Source organism: Falco biarmicus, chromosome 2, assembly GCF_023638135.1.
Source record: "Falco biarmicus isolate bFalBia1 chromosome 2, bFalBia1.pri, whole genome shotgun sequence".
Lineage (NCBI taxonomy): Eukaryota > Metazoa > Chordata > Aves > Falconiformes > Falconidae > Falco > Falco biarmicus.
The window spans coordinates 29,482,062-29,501,675 of NC_079289.1; the positions used below are offsets into that span (position 1 = coordinate 29,482,062).

Genomic DNA, 19,614 nt, shown 5'->3' on the forward strand with positions numbered 1-19,614 from the left:
CCCCCCACGGGTGCCGTCCCTCAGGCACAGCCAGCTCCAGCCTGGGTCCCCCCGGGGTCCCCAGCCCCGCCAGCAAACCTGCCCCAGCCCGGGCTCCTCTCCCCGCGGGGCCACAGGCCCTGCCAGGAGCTGCTCCAGCGTGGGCTGCCCACGGGTCACAGCCTCCCGCGGGCACCCACCTGCTCCACCATGGACCTCCACAGGCTGCAGGGGCACAGGCTGCCTCACCGTGGTCTTCAGCATGGGCTGCAGGGGAATCTGCTCCAGCGCCTGGAGCACCTCCTGCCCCTCCTGCACTGACCTGTGGGGGGGTGTCTGCAGGGCTGTTTCTTTCATGTATTCTCACTCCTCTCTTTGGCCTCAGTTGCAGTTTTCCCCTTCTTCTTAATACGCTATCCCAGAGGTGCTACCACCATCGCTGATGGGCTCGGCCTTGGCCAGCCGTGGGTCCATCTCGGAACCGGCTGGCACTGGCTCTGTGGGACAAGGGAGAGGCTTCTGGCATCTTCTCACAGAAGCTGCCCCTGTAGCCCCCGCCGCCTCGCCATGCAAACCCGATATGTACATAGTAGGAATAACCAATCTTGTCTGAAGGGCATATTACGGAAAACATTTAGCTATGCTACATATCTGAGCCTTGAGATCATGCAATTATAAATCCTGTGAAAACTCTTTGAGGCTGAGCTGTTACCTTAATGACTTCAGTCGAGATTTTTATATATGCCATTGCATGTGTGGAAGGAGGCTAATTGTTGGTAAATAAGGATGACTTTTCCAATTTTGATGAGGAGACACAGTCCTGCTGCAGAAAGCATTATTGGCCGTGTGGCGTTTGTGCTCTGTGCTGGCTGCTGCATACTGGATAGTTTCTCGAGAGAAGCACAGCAGGGGAGAGCAGAAACGCTCTCAGCAGAGTTCTGGGGAAGCTGTTCCAGTCTGTGTCCACGTAATAGATACTGTCAGAGAGTAACACACCAGCAAAGCTGTAGGAAATCTGTGGATCTGGTACGGCGACCTTTCACAGCGCACCTGCCGCGCTGCCCGTGGGCGGGTACGTGACTCCGCCGCGGGTGCCAGACCTTGCGGCAGCCGAGATCTTCCTTCGGGCCGCCCCAACCCCGTTACGGGCCACCCGCGGCGACAGCCGCTCGTCGCGGGGGGAAGGCGCGGCCTGGCTGAGGGGACTAATGCTCCCGCTGCTCCCGGCGGGGCCCCGCCGCCCCGGGGCTGGCCGCGGGCGCTGCCGCCACACCTCCGTCGCGGGGGCTCCTCCTCCTCTGGCCCTCGGCGGCTCCGGAGCGGCGGAGCGCTCGCAGGTACCGCGTCCCCCGGCGGCGGGCCGGGCCGCAGTCGCGGGAGGCCCCGGTAAGGGCTGCCCGCCCGGCGCCATGGCGACGGCGGCACGGCCGGGGAGAGAAGGGCGGCGGGGAGCCACCCCCAGCGCGGCCAGCGGAGGGGCACCCGGGCCGCCAGAGGCGCCTGCCCCAGCCCCCGGGCGGGAGGCTGCGGACCGCCACGCGTGGCTCTGTGTCGGCCCTGCTGCGAGGTGGTCCCCCGCGGCGTGTGGTGGCCGTCGAGCCCCGCCGCCCTGCCCGAGGCCTGGCCCTGCCGGCCGCGCCTCCCCGGCGCCCCGCTTCCATCGGGGTGCCCGCAGGGGCAAGGCCCAGGGCGGTGAGGGGCCTGGCGGTGCCGAGGGCAGCCGGGGGTGCGGGGGCAGCGCACCCCCGTCCCGGGGCAGCCCCTCACGCCTGTGCGAGCCCGGCCGCCCGGTGTGGCACCTTCCCGGTAGCGGCTGCGAGCAGGAGCTGGCGCTGCCCCGAGCGCCCGAACCGTGAGTGCCCGGGGGTCACCCAGCGCCTCGGGAGCTGCCAGCACCGAGCCCCCCCCCGGCTCCCGGGGCAGCTACACGGCTTGCCTGGCCTGCCTGGGGGGAAAGCCTGGCAGTAACTTAGCGAATCTCCCTTCCTACAGCTCAGGCCAACGAATAAGAACAGGTTTATACCGGCTGCTCATATTTATGTGTGCAAGGTTGCTTATGGATACGCTGCAAGTACCCGGTGATATGACCGTTTCTGCCAGAGGCTTCCAGACGGCTGCTGATGCCCGACGGCTCTTGGCAGTGAGCTCCTGCAAAGTGCAGCGGCTTTCCATTTTGCTGCCAACATTAGGTCACGTTAGTTGAAACTAAATCAACATGAAATAGATTATAATTTTATTTTTTTCCATTAAAAGAACAATTCTGCAGTATTGTTAACTTCAGGAAACAATGAGCCAGACTTACTTTCTACTGTTTTAACCTCATGGTGTGCTAAGACTAAGCTTCACACTTTTCTTTATGACACACTCATAAACTTGCTGCTTGTTCAAAGTGTAGATCAGCAATAAATCGCAGACTTCCAGGAGGTGGCATTTTCAGGAATAATCAACATCAGAAATAAAAACATGATAAAAGGTAATAAAAATGTGATGAAAATGACAGTCTTAAAAGGTAGTGTCCATTTCAGTAGTGCAAACTCAGATGTTACAGCATTGACTACGTGCAATATTCATTTGGGGACCTTTTTGTTTTAGCCACTGCTTTAAGACGAAGACACCATGGATAAATATGAAATCATTAAAAAAATTGGAGAAGGATCTTTTGGCAAAATATTCCTGGCAAAGGGAAAACTGGATAATGAGCAGTGTGTTATCAAAGAGATCGATTTAACTAAGGTAAACCAGCAAAACCTGGATGGTAATGGTAGCTATTTACCTGATTGTGCTACTTACATTTAGCTAGGGTATGAACTTGGGTTGTGTTTTGTCTCCTTTAGAGTTCCATCTTGATTATATAGAGTTAAACCTTCTAAAGACTGTATGCTTTGCTAATTTAGTGATTTTGCAATCATAGGCAAAACAGGTATTTTGGCATTAAGTCTTTACTTTTTACTGCATTTTTGTTTTCAAAACTTCTCCCTACTTACAATGTGTGACACTACCTAATTCAAATTTTATAGCAGATGATTCAACTACGATGAAACTTTTGCCGCTGAAATAACAGATCACAATTTTGTCATACATTTCCTTAAGCTTTTTAATTTCCTTTTTTTCCCTCTCATCCATATTTTCAGACATGAGTAATTCACAACGGAGTCTTTTCAGTTCTCCCTTCTGTTTATGGCAGTTGGATTCATCTCATCTAATTTTAAATTTCCATTCTGTTGCTGTCAGCATCTGAGCTGTTTGGCTAGACTTGCTTTCTGGGAGAACAAGAGAAATACGTATTTTTAGGAAGCTGTTGATCGTGTGTATTTTAGACTTCTGCTTTAGAATGAGCTGAATCGGCCCACAAAAGCGCTCTTTGTTGAGTACAGAGGCAGGTTCGGGTCACTAGCTCTGGTATTAGAGGAATACCATTCCTATATCTAGTTCCAGAAAGCCAGGCAATTAAACTCCCTGTGATTTCAATAAAGGGATTTCAACGGTCAATTTCAGTGAGTGCCTGCATGCTTTTGACAGGTCCTTTGCTATTCTGGGCCACACTAGTGAATTTCTAATATATTAGAAAATTATAATGAATTTGAATGATTTTTTATACAGCTGTTCTAGAAAGAGCTGTATAACTTCCAGTTGCAAACCCAGAAAAATTGATATGCCAGTAATGACAGCTAAATAAAAAAAAAATAATTTCTCTTTATGCTCATAACCAATAAAAATGATGCATTTCTAATCTTAGATTTTGATGTATGCAAAATAGAAAAATGGAAGTTAATAAAATATTGTTGTGGATCCCACTCATTCAAAAACCAGAAGCTGGATACAGAAAATTACTACCTTGAAGTCATAAGAATTATTTTATATGGTAAAGTGTGTTTCATTCATTTTCTGACTTCTGAATCTTTGAGGATTACATTTCAAAGTTATTTTGTAAGAGTGAGGGTAAGAAACTTTCTATAAATACAAGAGAATGTTCTAATGGATGGGGACTTAGAGACATGAATTTTTTAGAAGTAATGTCGATGAAAGTGTGATCACAGTGAACCAAATAGAAGTTTTCCATTTAATGTAACAGGGCAAAGAGTTTGTCCGAAAGTTGCAAGAATGAACAACACTGTAAAATGAAGGACTTTTTTTCTTTTTACTTCATTCTTTTGAGATCACCTATATTAGGAATAAAGAGTCATCTAGACCCTTATTTTTTTAATACTTCAGGGAAGTCTAACTTTAGAGTTTAACTATTCATCAGGTAGCTTAGCAATAGCATTTGTGTAAAAAGTTTAAAGGTGTACATTTGCCTGTTTGTAAAATATCATAAGTTGTTCTAACTTTGGTAATATTCCGATATATTTCCGAGCAAGCACTGCAAATTGCTATTTTACATCTTATTTTATAATATTTCTGCATCCCCTTGGTACACAGTCTTTTTGTGTTTGTGGGACTGGTTTGAAAACAATGTAACTATTTTGTAAAAGAGTTAAATATATTATTGCTAGCATATAGTTACTTCATTCCTTGTAGATGCCTGTGAAAGAAAAAGAAGCCTCTCAGAAAGAAGTTATTCTTCTGGCCAAGATGAAGCATGCAAATATTGTAACCTTCTATGCTTCTTTGCAAGGTTTACTTTTAAACATTTTTCTTTTATTTGTGATTATAGGCAGCAAAACTTACCTTGTTAATATTGTCCAACATTAAGCCTGTCCCCAGCCCCTTACTCACCAGTGGGAACATGTCCCAATTCCTAAAAATGAACATAAGGAATCAAATTCAGTCATCATTTGCCCTCTCCATATGTGTGGGCGGGACCTAAGGTATTGTGGCATGAATGCTAGGTCTTGGCGTGTCTGCATTGCTTAAGTTGGACTTTAGTCTTGATCTTCAATAGAAGTCCAGAGTTTAATGAGACTTTTCTAGGAGGTTCAATGGAAGAAGAGAGCTTTTGAGTATAGCAAGAAACAGGCCCTGTTGGTCTTTTGTTGTGAGCCATATTTTGAGGTATCACTCAAGGATACGGAATTCTTCAGGACTGAAAGAGAGAGAAGGAAGTCAGTTCTCCATAAAGCTAAATCCCAGTATTTATTTTTCCTGCTGACATCTGTCATAAGCAATGCCTTACGTAACGAATGCTATAGTTACAGCTTGTGTTCAAATTGTTTTCTGTGATCAGGACTGTAAATGTTTTAAGGGACACATAAATCTGGTACTCTTCTGGACCCCAGAGAGGTAACAATAGGGTGAGTTTCCATACTAAGTGGCCCCTGCTGTTTATTTCTGCTGTTTGGACGCTGTCTCCTTTTAACCTTTTCCCTAAGCCTAACTGTATATTTGGTAATTATTGGGGAACAACCTCAGCTGTGATGCATTCTACTAAGCATTGCCTGTAAGAAAATTTGTCTTTCTATCAGTGTGGTCTTTTGAGGATTTTCTCATGTATTTAAGATTTTTGTGAATCTCCATTTAAATATATTTTCACATCTTAGTTTTGCATCAGGTTTCACTGGAAGTGTCCATTTTTTCTCGATTACTCTTTGAAATGGAGGCATAGGTAGAGGTTTAACTACTCCCTTTTGAAAGAGGGACTGTATAGAATAAACAGAATTTATTGCTGTATTAACGAGTAATAAAGGAATAAAGGAAAAATTATACTTTTCCTTTCAGAAAAGAACAAGCTATATATTGTGATGGAATACTGTGATGGTGGAGACTTAATGAAGCGGATAAATATGCAGCATGGAGTGCTCTTTGATGAGGACCAGGTGAAAGAAGATATATTTAGAGGAAAGAACATATCATGTAAAACATATGGTTTGAATTGTCCGGTACTAGCTACTGTTTCTTTTCTGGCCTATTAAAATTATTGAATGTTTTAAAGAAACTTTGGTAATTTTAATGGGAGTTTAGAGTTTGCGTGTCACACTGCTGTGAGACCTTAAATTAATTCATTAGCAGTATTTTGATGCTGTTTTTATCCACCCTCCCTCCCACTGCTGCTTCCATTGTGGATGTACTTTTTCTTCGTATTAGTAGTACACCTACTAAGCCATGCTTTCTTTTAAATGGTATTTTAGAATTATTGGGTGATATATTACATATGAATTCTTCATTTTATGCTATTTGCATCATGACATATCCTGCTTTATATTGAAATCAGTGGTAAATCTCTCATTCTTTTCATTTGGGTCAAGATTTCTCTGATGCCATTTAAATAGTTAAACCAGCACAGAGAAACAAGCCCATACATCTGATTGCATTTGAACCATCTTCACTTACATTTTATTTTGTAAATAGGTGAGTAAGATAAGTACTGCAATTCACAGAAACAGAATTTCCCACTATTCCTTACTTACTCATCTTTTTTTACTAACTCTTAAGCTTTCTGAAGGAAATTTTCTCTTACATATTGGACTTAGTGTAATGAGCTCTGAGGTTATTTAATCCTGCATAGTCTTCTACTTTTGCAGGTACAATGAAAATTTACCTACAAACTAGACAGGTAGTATCAAACCTGTTAGTGAAAATATACTCTAGAGCATAAGAGTGGGGGAAAAAAGAAGTGTTGTGACTTTTTTGTTTGTTTGTTTTAGTAAAAGAAGAACTCCTTAGTGTAGAAGTTAGTTGGAAGTGAATTACTGGTTCAATAATAATGAATTTTAAGATCCTATTGGGAGCCATACTAGAGGTGGAGAGAACATGAGAGCAAATAGAGGACAAAACCACATATCATGAAAACACAAAAGAGAGAACTGACATACAAAACCCCTTGACAATGAGACAGAATAATACATATCCAAAGAAATTGAAAGGAAGTACAGACAGAAGAATGGATTACAGAACATGTAAATATATAAATATATATAGAACATATAAAGATACATCTGCCAGTCAAGAAAGGAAAGAAAATTGCCCAGTGTAACGTCATGTTAAAATATCTATATTTTCAAATGTATGCCTAAGAAAGTATCATTTATGGCATCAGCCCTATTCAGGAAATCATCTGCTTAATGTGAAGCATTAACTAAGTAGAAGATTATTACTTGAATCACAGTCTTTCATGGCCATCAGTTTTCCTAAATAGAGAAGCATGTAAACACATTGTATTTTTGTTTCTGAATTGAGTCCAAAAGTCCTTATTCAATAAAACACATGTATAGTTGAAGTTAAATATATGCTTAAGAGCTGTACTGGGTCAAGGATAAACCTGTGTGCTTACTTATTATGCAGTTTTTTTCATACCTGCATTTCACCACATTTCAGTCCTTCACTCTTTTTATCTGTTTTTTTCTGGACCACATTCAGTAAGAGTACTAATATTATACCTGGGTGGTTTGACTTCCACCACTGAGGATTAAGAAGCACCTCCCAGTTCTGTCTCGGTTGTTATTTGAACTCACTCATTTCTAAATAAAGGTCTAGTATTCTTAGTGTACTTTGATGTGATTCTTCAGTCCCTGTTCAAGTACTTGTCCTGTCACAGTCAGTGAAAACTTGATGGGGATAAGGGAAGTAGAACCAGTATCTGCTTTCATTTAGTTTTGTGATAGCACTAAAAAAGGAAAGGAAAAGTCTATGACATTAATTAAAACAGTATTAATTTTTACATTTTACATTGCATATGCTCTACATATTTTAGATTTTATTGTTGTAATTGGACATTAGAGTCACACAAATTTATAGGTATCTGTTCCCTTTAACTTTCACTGCAGATTCTGAGTTGGTTTGTGCAGATCTCCTTGGGCTTGAAGCATATTCATGACCAGAAGATTTTACACAGAGATGTAAAAGCAGAGGTAGTAAAATTAGTATCAGAAAGGGGGTGATTTTGTCTTGTAAAAGATATGCTTAAGAAGCTCTGCCATGTTTTCTTTTCACATACAAGTTTTGCTTTTATTTGCAGAACATTTTTCTTAGCAATAATGGAAAGGTAGCAAAACTTGGGGACTTTGGCATAGCAAGACAGTTGAACAGGTAAGCACCTTTTTTAATTAGTCTGTGACCTACACCAAATAGGACTGTTTATGAATATTCAAAATGCAACCTGAACGTGCACAACTGCTTGTGGATTGTGTTTGTTCAGGAGGTTGGGATACAAAGTTTCTGACACTACATTTTTTTCTGTTACCCTAGAACATGCCATTCTGCATGAAACCGCAGTCATATCTAGCATAGTAACAGGACTTCTGTGAGGTATACGAATGAGGTAGGGTGGGGAAGCCCCGGGCTTTCCCTGTTGTCTGTGGAACTCACTTAAAGAGATTCTGGAGGCACAGCTCCTGTTCTTGCAGCCATTGATAATCATTTCTAGCACCTCATAGAAAAGAAAGCGAAGAGCACTACAGGCTTTGGAAAGAGTGTAAGAAGAGTTTGTACATATTTCCTTTGTATGTCCTCCAAGACTGTGCCTATATTAATTTTTTTAAAAGGGCCAGAACTGACTCTCTGGGCCTGAGAGTGAGTGGCATGGGACAGCATGGCATGCATCCATACAGCCAAAATGTGTTCTCCCAAAGAGGGTGGCCTTATCTTTACTGACTTTGGGGGCAAGGTTGGCCTGTCTTGCATAGTGGCTAGATGTTGTCTAGGAAGAATGCTTTTTGGTGTGGCCAAAACATGCCAGAGGGCATGCTGACAATGGGACAGTTCTTGAATTTGATCTGGTTTTCAGCTGCTTGATTATCTTTGACCTTGGCAGGATATTGTGGCAAAGAAGGTCCACCATTTAGGTTTTCTGTGGAAAGGTAATTTCCTCTGCAGATTCTCCTTTAGCATCAGTCCTTCTCAGTTGCTTTGTACTCCATGTGCTGCAAGTCACTTGTTAAAACTTTTTCTATCCCTAAATTAGGTCAGTGTAAGTTTAACCACATTTCTGTCTACACAGCATCAGTAAAGAGAACAGATAACTTTAACCAACATAGGCGATTTTCTCATTTTCTTCAGATGTACCTAACTGTGTTCATGTATTAGGTACACAGGTGGTTTTGGATATCTGCTGCACCATGGACCTCCATGGGCTGCAGGGGGACAGCCTGCCTCACTGTGCTCTTCACCACGGGGTGCAGGGGAATCTGCTCTGGCACCTGGAGCACCTCCTGTCCTCCTTCTGCACTGACCTGGGTGTCTGCAGGGCTGTTTCTCTCACATATTCTCACTCCTCTGTTCTGGCTGCAGCTTCTATTGTGCAGTTTTTTCCCCCTCTTCTTAAATATGCTATCCCAGAGATGCTACCACCATCACTGACAGGCTTAGCCTTGGCTAAGTGGTGGATCTGTCTTGGAGCCAGCTGGCATCAGCTCTATGGGACATGGGGGAGGAGGCTTCTAGCAGCTTCTCAAAGAAGCCGCTCCTGTAGCCCCCCTGCTACCAAAACCTTGCCACGCAAACCCAAAAAGTTTCTTAGACTGTCTTTTCCTCCTCCTCCGGGGTATAAAAAGGCATTTTCATTGCAGTTCTCCAATATGTAAGATAGTGTCCAATACTTTTACTTGCAGTGTCTGTGGCATCTCTGGTGCTCAGACTTCACATACTCTGTAAAAAGTGTAACTTACAACTTTATTGACATCTAGTATAGAGTGAGAAGAATCACACTCTGTGAGTACCTGTTTCTCTCCACTGACTTCCCAGTGGCTCTTGATTACATCCACAGAGTAGATACCTGAAAGCAAGTGAAATTAATCCAACTGGTGTTATTTGGTTACACCTTTACAAGTTCCAGAGATGGAACTAGAATTCATTTACTCCCCATTTAGTTTCTGAACAGTACGTCCTCCTTCCACAGTTTCTGACTTGTGTGACTGACTACCACCTCCCCTATTCTTACTTCAGCGAGTATGTTGGAGACTTCTAATATTTTGCAGTGTCTTTGACAGCTTTCAGAATTCTGTGTTAATGATAAACATTCCTTGAAAAATGTTTATTACAGTGCTGGTGAAAAGTAGGGAAAAGGGAATTCTGTGCTTTCTGTTTAAGTGCAGACAGTCTCCACTATTAGAACAGCTGGTCATTTTTACACAGAACTGGGAAATACTTAAGTAGTTCTTGGGGTGTTCCATTATTCAACTATTTGGAGAACAGAAATAATGTCCTCTGTGGGCTTTTCACCTGGAGTAGAGAAGCCTCTTGTTCAATTGCGTGTAAACTTTTTCAGTGTGTAAGCCATTTTTTTCATTGTGTTTCATTAGCACTATGGAGTTTGCCCATACCTGTGTAGGGACCCCCTATTATCTGTCACCTGAGATCTGTGAAAATCAGCCATATAACAATAAAACGTAAGTCTCTGTCTTTTTTTCATATGCTTGTGCATGAGGGCATGCAGGCATAAGAGAACTTATATTAGTGATATCGTGGTTTAAATCAGTATTTCTCCAGGGCACCAGGAATTTCACATGTCATCCTTTGTGAAGTTTTGTGTTATTGTGTACATTAATTAGGTGTATCAATTGTACACAACAACTATGTTATACTGTACAAGTCAGTTGAATTTTGACTTAGTGTCCAGAATATAGCAATCATTAATTTGTTGCAATTCATTTACAGGCTTAACATAATTATATATTTTTTAATAAAATTATTGTACTTTAAAGTTTAATGTCATTCTCTTTTAATACTCCTTGTTAGTAGTGGCATGAAATGTAAAATAGATTTTTTTCCCCCTTTGCTTTCTCTGGCTCTCCATCAAATGCTAAATTTTTCTCTTGTTTCCGACATGTAACAACCAATGCAAGTATGTGTCTTTTCAGTTCCAAGTTTATTAATTTTTGATACACTCATTTGTGATTTATAAAAATACACTGAAATTAATGCTACTAGATTGGCAATTCTGTAACTTTGCAGTAGCCACCTGCAGGAAAGACAAATAGGTCTGAGAATTTTAAAGGCTCACTCAGGTTTAACACAAAATACTAGATGAGAAGCACTGAAAAGTTGAGCGGGCTAGACCCCCTTTATGTGGGAAATGTGATCAATACCAAATGTTCTGGAGCCCAGACTAGCATCTCAGCTCTAAGGTTCTATTCACACAAGTTTACTCCCTTATTGTCTTCTCAACAATCAAGTTAGCCAGAGACAGCTTTGCCCTTCATCCTGCTAGGAACAGTAAGTAGACATTCTTTATGTCATGTGCCTTTTCCAATTATAATTATAGTACCTAGTTAGGTATCATACAGACATTGGTACCAGAACAAAAAAGAAATTTCTAGTTCTTTTCAGTGCATCTTAAAGAAAATTAAAAGTTGCACCAATGTTGATCTGTAATGGACTAATGTTCATAAATTTGAGAGCTGAGAAGAGGTACTGACTATATGTATGAAAATATTGCAGTCTTTTCCATGAAACTTAAATGACTTTTTATTCACAGAGATATTTGGTCTCTTGGCTGTGTTCTTTATGAGCTATGTGCGCTAAAGCATCCTGTAAGTACCACAGAATCAGATCATTATCATATTATTGAAAAAGATAGTGGACAGCTGGGAAAAACTGTAGTAATAATAGCATTCATAGTCAGCTGATAGAATTATTTTCAGCTCATTTGTTGATATAAAAGAATGACTGCTGGTGTTAATTTTTTATATTGTGTCTGTTGTGTATATATTAAGGTACAATTTATTATGTTGTATTTCTGCAACGTGTGTGTGTGTATATACACACACTGAACATATATTTACTCTTTAGTAAGTACTAAACTTTTTCAAAAAGCAGATGAACAATGAAATGAATTAAAGCCAAATTTCAAGATTAGGGTCTAGGCATATAATTTTACTCATTTCTATTTGAAAATACCAATCTATGCTTTCTAAAGAGTTTGAAACCCACATCTCCCCAGAAAGCAGTTTGACGTTCCTCAGAAGCATTTTCCTAAAGGTTTGCACATTCATGTAAGAAAATAACAGATTGATAGCATCTTCAGGAAGCTGTGCTGTCCTCAGCCTGATGTGAGCCTCAGACAATCCTCAGCCTGTGAGTATTATGTGGAGAAGGGAACACAGCAGAGACTAATCCCAGCAACGAGAAAAGGATCAGGTTCCTGGGCTCAGCAGAAGTTGACCTTTTGCTGAGCTTGGATGTGGGAGATGACAGAGCAGCTCTGATAGGGAGAGCAATTGGGCTGAGCTGTGAGCAAAGGGATATTGCTGAGGAAAATTTCAGATTTCACAAAGTGAGAAAACATTAATATTAATTCTTATGCATATTATATGTTTTATTCTGTATTGCTGCCCATTTTTTAATTTGGAGGCAGGGACCAGATGCTGATGTAGACAGGAAATGCAAGTGAAGCTAAGGCAAATTTTGGTAACACCACCTTCAAAACAGCCATGTAAATAAAATGGTAATTTTAGAAAGAACTTGCTTTCAAAAATATTTTTGCCTGTCTGAGGCCCTAAAAAACTGTATTGATGTTGACCTGTTAAGAGATCTGCTGAACTGAGAATGCTGATTTACCTGAGTGGCTTTAGTTGTTAAAAATTAAGATTGTACCTTGGTGCCTGAGAGAACACAGAACACAGAGGCTAAGCTGCGTGGAGTGAAGTTTTGTAGGTGAACACTGTGAAGACAGTATGCATGCAGGTCTCTGTTGAACAGCTTTTGGCAAAATAAATCATGTTTCATTCTGGAAAACTTGCTTCTGTTTTACTATATGAGAGCAGAGTATGAATAAAAGTCTTCCAGGTACAAAAGCTGTCAGACCTCCTAAGCTGTGCATCTGAAGCAAGTAACCAGCAAATACAGTCAGAGAGAGTGGTTGTATTAATTTTCCACAGCAAGCTATGGTTAGCAAGAAGGGATTTGTATAGCACAGGGCTTCTGTCAGCAAGTACTTTTTTCAAGTGGGGGCATCTAGTCCATCATTTCCAACCAGCAGTACTTACTATCCCCTTTTTACTGTTTTCATTAAGTTTGAAGGCCATAGTTTGCACCAGCTGGTGTTGAAGATTTGCAGAGGATGTTTTCACCCAGTGTCTCCCAGCTATTCATATGATCTGAGGATATTAATTTCCCAGTTGTTTAAAATATCTCCAAGAGATCGACCATCTATCAATTCTATTCTAAGGAAGCCCTTCTTGCAGAAGCTTGTTCTCAGGTATTTGCCCCCTGAGGTAAGTGCCTGTACTGCTGCTTGCTGAGATTAAAATACGGACCAAAGTAGTATAAACAGTTCTGTCAGGCACCTTTTTTCTTACACATGACACAGGAAGAACTTGGTCACACTATGATATATAGAAAAAGACCTTCAGCATCACAGTTTGGGGCCAAGCTGATACAAGGTAATGTTAATAATATTATTTAACATTAGTTCTACACTAACATTTGTTAGTTGTTATATATGTGATGGTATAACTTTCTCCAGCAGTCTTTATTGCACATTTGAATACAAGAGTTTTGCACAAAATTAAAAAGAAAAAGAGGAGAGAACTGCAACAGCAGAAACATTCACCCCAGGCAGTGAATCACTGTCCTGTTTAGGAAAAGACAACTTTAAGTCCAGCTCATTAGTAACATTCAGCTAGAAAAGCTGCCACAAGAAAGTGCTGAAACATTAGTCTTAATTCTTTTAAGAATGGAATTTACAAAACTGAGAGGCTTTGGTCTAGATGCAGTTCAGGTCCATCACATGAAAAACAATCCTTACTTAATTTTTCCAAGCTATGTGCAAAAATCTTGCAAAATGTGCTCCATGGTATTTTAAAAAATAATAAAAATGTATTTTACAAAATATTATAAGTTAGATTCAGTTGTGAGAGACAATGAAATCTGTGTGGATTTAGTGCTCATTGATAGATCAGATTACATATGCACATTCTTAGAAAACATGAACGAGACTAAATGGTATCTCTGTATGAAATGCTGAACATGTTTCTATCAGCATAACTTTTTCCTAATTCTATATTATTTAGTATATCATAATTATGCCTTAAATTTATCTTTGGAAGTATTGAAGTAGTTTAAACAGATTTGTGAAAATAAACATATGTAGTTACTTAACTGCATTATGAACATTTTTTTTTTCCTCAATAAAAGTTCTTTGTGGTGTAAGAACCCATGTTATTTTGGAAGTTACTTCCAGTGAGATTACCTGCCTTCAGGACTCATGCAATTTGGACAGAGGCACCTGAACACCGTATCACTTAAGCATTTAAAATATATCTATGGTCATATACTCATAATTTTCATATATTTTATCTCCCAGACATGATAGTCTCACAGTCATTACTCAGGAAATATTTAAAACTCACTTAGAAACTACTTAGTCCTAGCAAGGACATTACTATTGGTTATTGCAGCTAAGGTATTTGCTAAATACTGACTGACCAGACTGGAGTGGTGTGTACTTGTATTCTCCTGCGTGGGAAACCGATAAGGTAAATTTTTCACTTTTCAACCCTTCTTTCCAGATTTCACAGGTACTACAACATTGTCTAGCAATCTGTAGAATACCGAGGGCTAGGTTTAGAAAGGGAATACCTAAGCAGGTAGACACCTAGCCTCCAATGAAATCTGAGCCTAACAATCAGACCTCCTTTTTTCTGTTATTGGTACTAGCATGAAATCAGCATTCTGATATAGAGGTTTCCCTTTTATTCAGTGTGCTTTGCAAAACTAATCCGTGAAATCCACTTCACACGAGTGTGACAAATCATAAAGTTTTCAAAAGGATGTCATTCTAAGAATGAAAGGCAGAGTGCCTAGGAAATGTGAAATATGGTGATGATGGTGATGATGATGAAGGGATGTAAGGAGTGTTTGTTAGCCCAGCCTGTCAGTGTTAGGTACATGCATTGTACTGTGGTTTGCAACTACATGATCATTAATCATGTAGAGAGCACAGAATGTAGCCTTTTAATGTTTTGTTTTTAAAAAGCATATAAACTTCAGAAAAGGAGAGTGCAGGACCTAGTTTCTCCAGAATCTGGAATGGTGCTGCCTGTCAAGAAAAAAGAATTATTTCAAAGAAATGAATGGAAACCTACTTCAAGAGGGCAACAGCCTATTTTTCAGGTACTGTGTATCTGCATTTTTGTAATGTTTAATCATTGTCAGAAGCCAAATTTTTGCTCTTAGAAAAGACCCTTTGAAAGGTTTCATTAAGGTATATTAAATGTAGCTTAATGCCTACACCAAGTCAGTAGAGACAGTTAAGCACTCCTGAAGCCTCAGAAGAGGTGTTTCAGAAAGTCTAAGTGGGAAACTGAATTTAGTCAGCTTCAGTATGGTTATTTGTAACAAAAAAAATGAGGCATGCTTTGCATTTGTATTTGCACAAAGGCAAATAAACTCTGTGTTTGCATTTTTGCTATAGAAGCAAATGCACTGAACCTCTTACCTCAGTCCTTCTGAGAGCCCATTCACAGGCAAAACCACTAGCACCCACTGCCCTTGTCTCAGATACTTACTACAACAATCTGGGATCAAACCCTACAGCAGAAAGCCCCTGTTCTTCACAACTACTTGCGTCCCTCGCTCATTTTTCACCTCCTTTCCTCAGGCTGGATATCAGCTGTGTACTGTGTCCAGCCTTTTACTTGGCATCACTTCATACCTTTGTATTTATCTTCAAGAGCATGTAGTACTGCCTTGGGTGCTGGTGAACACAGAGCAAAGCACATTTAGGATCTGGGAGTTCCCAGCAGTAATTGCACATTGCAGTTATGGTAGATTAACTGACGGTAGGGAATGTGGAATTCCCAGAGCTGCACCCATCAAGCAATCACTTACACTACCAATGGATAATACTGGTCCTGTGCAGAATATAGGACTTAGTTTTCCTCGTAGTTACATTTATGTGTATTCAATGCAAATCCAGATGGATGAAGTTTGGAAGGTTAAGTTTCCTTTCATTGTGTACCGCTGTAATCAAAGGCAGAATTTTGTCCACAGTGTTTCCATCTATGCGACATACTCTGATATTAACGCTGGGAAAGCTCCCACATTCTTTCAGCATCCAAATGAAGCAAATGGTTTGCAGAGTTGCAGGGTCATACTTTGAACGTGTTGCTTCAGAATTCACAGAATCACAGTATGTTTGAGGTTGGAAGGGACCTCAGGATGTTATCTCATCCGCACCCCTGCTCAAGCAGGGTCCTCTAGAGCTGGTTGCCCAGGACCATGTCCAGACAACTTCTTAGTATCTCTAAAGATAGGGACTCTACAGCCTCTATGGGCAACCTGTGCCGGTGCTCGGTTACCCTCACAGTGAAAAAGTGTTTCCTCCTGTGTTTCAGTTTGTGCCCATTGCCTCTGGTCCTGTCACTGGGCACCACTGAAAAGAGCCTGGCTCCGCTGTCTTTGCACCCACTCTTCAGGTATCTTGATAAGAACCCATCTGAGCCTTCTCTAGGCTAAACAGTCTGAGCTCTTTCAGCCTCTCCCTATGTGAGAAGTGCTCCAGTCCCTTAATCATTTTTGTGGCCCTTTGTTGGACTTTCTCCAGTATGTTCATGTTTCTCTTGCACTGGGGAGCTCAGAATTGGACACTGCACTCCAGGAGTGTCCTCACCACTGCTGAGCCGAGCGGAAGGATCATCCCCTTGACTTGCTGGAAATGCTTTGTCTAATGCAGGACAGAATACCATTCACCTTCTTTGCAGCAAGGGCATGCTAATGGTCGACTTGGTGTCCACCAGGACCCCCAGGTGCTTTTCTGCCAAGCTGGTTTCCAGCTGGCTAGTCCCCAGCATGTACTGGTGCAGTGTAGGACTTTACACTTCCTGTTGTTGAACTCCACTGAAGTTCAGTCAGCCACTGAAGTTCAGTCAGCCCATTTCTCCAGCCTGTTGAGGTCCCTCTGGATGGCAGCACAACCCTCTGGTGTATCAGCTACTTCTCCCAGTTTGGTGTTATCTTGTGACTTGCTGAGGGTGCGCTCTGCCCCACTTTCCCTATCATCCAGATCATTAGTGAAGATGTTGAGCAGGATTGACCCCTGGGGTGCACCACTAGTTACTGGCCTCCAACTAGACTTTGTACTATGATCACCACCCTTTGGGTCCAACCATTCATCCATTTTTCAATCCCCTTCACTGTCTGCTCATCCAGCCCATACTTTATCAGCTTCTCTATGAGGATTTTGTGGCAGACAGTGTCAAAAGCCTCCCTGAAGGCAATTGCCTGGTGGGCAATATCCACTGCTCTTCCCTTGTCTACCAAGCCAGTCATTTCATTGTAGGAGGTTATTGGATTGATCAAGGATGGCTTCCCCTTGGTGCATCCATGCTATTACTGACGATTTTCTTGTCCTTCATGTCCCTGGAAATGGTTTCCAGGATTAGTTGTTCCATCACCTTGCTAGGCACTAATGTGAGGCTGACCAGCCTGTAGTTCCCTGGATCCTCCTTCCTGGCCTTTTTGAAGATATGAGCGACGTTTGCTTTCCTCCAGTCCTTCTCCCAATCACTGCTATGTTTGATCAAAGATAACAGAGAATGGCTTTGCAATGACATTTGCCAGCTCCCTGAGTACTTATGGCTGCATCCCATCAGTCCAGTCTGCTTATGTATTCGCTAACCTGATCCTTTTCCACCAAGGGTATGTTTTCCTTGCTCCAGACTTCCCCCCGGTCACAGGGGCCTGAGATTCCTTAAGGCTGATCTTGCTAGCAAAGACTGAGGCAAAGGTGGCATTCAGTACCTCGCCCTTTTCCATGTGTCACTGGGGCATCTGCTTCACTGGTCACAGTTCTCAATTCTCTACATTTATTTAGGTGGCCTGTTTTGTTCTCCTTATTGCTTGGGATTGCCATACTGTAAAACTTATTTGAATGAGGGACAAGATAAGTGCTTTTTGAGGTTACCTCTTCCTTGGGAATATTATTGGCAGTGGAAAATTTTCTTGTATAGATATGAATTTCTATTCTACTATAATCTGGACTTTACCATAGGTAGCTGAGCCAATTTTCAGTGTTTTGAACAAGGAAAAGAGGGAGGAATAGTTAATGTATTTACCATCTGTGGCAGGGATACTTAGATGCTTTTTAATTTATGTAAAAAAATAAGTAAAATTCAGCATTTTTCTCATACACCATGTAGTCTCCCACTATGGAAAAGTTTGTGAATGTCTTACCACACTTACATCACACAGTGGCAGCTAGACAGTCACCTTCTCTCCATTGTTCTTACGAGAAATGGAAAAGACATTCTTGTCACAAAGTAGAAATACAGGTGTGTTTCATCACAGTAAGGACTTTGAGAAATGAAAGGCAAGCTCCCACAGGCACATAAGCAAAGGGATGGTGAAATGAAGTAGCTCAGTGCTCCCCTGAAAGCAGGAGGCAATAACGCATACTGCCCAAAACTACATCCCAAGTCCCCTTTGCACTCACATGTCAAAATGAAACTCTCCTGGAAGCAATTGTGGTGCTTTAGGCTTTAGAACACTTTAGTGACTCTAGGGTAATGACACTACAGAGTACGAAGCCCCACACTGATTGACTCACGCAACGATATGGGCTGCTGCTTAATGACAGAAGTTGATGGAACAGGGAGAAAGGAAAATACAATGGTAAGATTACATAAGCCCTGAGAATTTAGGAAGTTTCGGGGTTATATGTGAACGGATTTGGAAAACCTACAATAACTGTACTGTAGGCAGCCTGTACTGTACTGTACTGGAGCCGTGCGGCTCAGACTGGGGCGAGGACAGGAAGTTAATTCAAACTTGTACTGATACAAATGAGAACAGGTAAATTGACATTATTTATTGTATTTCCAGCCACAGACCTCCAGATTTAAGATGGCAGAAAGGCCAGAAAGCATTAGAGTGCATGGCCATTATGACCATTACTATGATAAGCTTGACAACTTGCAGAGGAAAGCTAATGCACTTTATGACCTTTCTCATATCAGCCAAAGAGTTGGGGAATACTATAAACTGAAAGGACAAGTTGCACCTCCACCTCCACCACCCAACTGGTAAACTTTTCTCACTCTATTTATTAGTGGTGAACTGTCATGTATGTTTTGAGTTATCAGCCTTCCTGCTTAGGTAACACTGGACATGGCTTATTCAGTATAATTACTTCCCTGCTTGGTCTTTAATAATTCTATCATGTTTGTTGAACAACATAGTTCCTATCTATCCAGAAGTTCCTTCTGAATGTATTGTCCTGATGTTTGACATTTCATTGTCAAAATGTCTCCCAAATCTCAGCATTTTATTGATGAGAAGTAAACCACAGGCTTTTCGTAGACTTTCTGATTATATCAAGGATAAACACTGTCTTTCCTTCCGACCAGGATCAGAATGATGTAAAGACCAAAAGCCGTTATCCACTTGAGGGAACAGAGTGGGAGGCAGGCCATGAAAATGGTGCTTTTTTTCCTGCAGAGCTTATATTTTGGTTTCAGATACAAAGACCCTTTCTCCAGCAGTTTGTTTACTTCAAAGCCTTTCTCACAGAGTAGAGATACAAACTTTTTTATTGCTTTAAACATTGCCTGTCCGTTCCATGATAAGCCATTTTAGGTGTGGATGAACTTTGAAAACCTTGAGAAAGGAAGGTAAGGAATTTTTCATACTGCCTACTTTTGAATCCTTCCTTTAAGGTTGACTAAATCATTCATTTTCATTCAATGATGACTGTGTTTAGAATGTTTTAGTTAAGGGCCATCAGCTTTAGAACATCTTGTCTGAGCTGAGTTTCTAGCAGAGTCT

The 19,614-nt window shown here is 41.4% G+C and overlaps 1 protein-coding gene across 5 annotated transcripts in view; it reads left to right on the forward strand.

Annotated features, from left to right (window-relative positions):
* The first annotated feature begins 813 nt into the window (after window positions 1–813).
* NEK5 (NIMA related kinase 5) overlaps window positions 814–19,614 on the forward strand; it is a 29,718-nt gene continuing 10,917 nt past the window's right edge. Inside the window, exons 1-12 of one of the 5 annotated variants that reach the window (XM_056328810.1) lie at window positions 814–1,316; window positions 2,572–2,712; window positions 4,498–4,594; window positions 5,635–5,732; window positions 7,680–7,763; window positions 7,871–7,941; window positions 10,152–10,238; window positions 11,327–11,381; window positions 12,864–13,064; window positions 13,160–13,232; window positions 14,828–14,964; window positions 18,673–18,872. In XM_056328810.1, the coding sequence (XP_056184785.1) occupies window positions 2,596–2,712; window positions 4,498–4,594; window positions 5,635–5,732; window positions 7,680–7,763; window positions 7,871–7,941; window positions 10,152–10,238; window positions 11,327–11,381; window positions 12,864–13,064; window positions 13,160–13,232; window positions 14,828–14,964; window positions 18,673–18,872 (1,220 nt within the window). In that variant the 5' untranslated portion in view covers window positions 814–1,316; window positions 2,572–2,595. Of the gene's footprint in view, window positions 1,366–2,571; window positions 2,713–4,497; window positions 4,595–5,634; window positions 5,733–7,679; window positions 7,764–7,870; window positions 7,942–10,151; window positions 10,239–11,326; window positions 11,382–12,863; window positions 13,065–13,159; window positions 13,233–14,827; window positions 14,965–18,672; window positions 18,873–19,614 lie in introns of those variants that run through there. The other 4 variants (XM_056328811.1, XM_056328812.1, XM_056328813.1 and 1 more) reach the window with 4 other exon arrangements.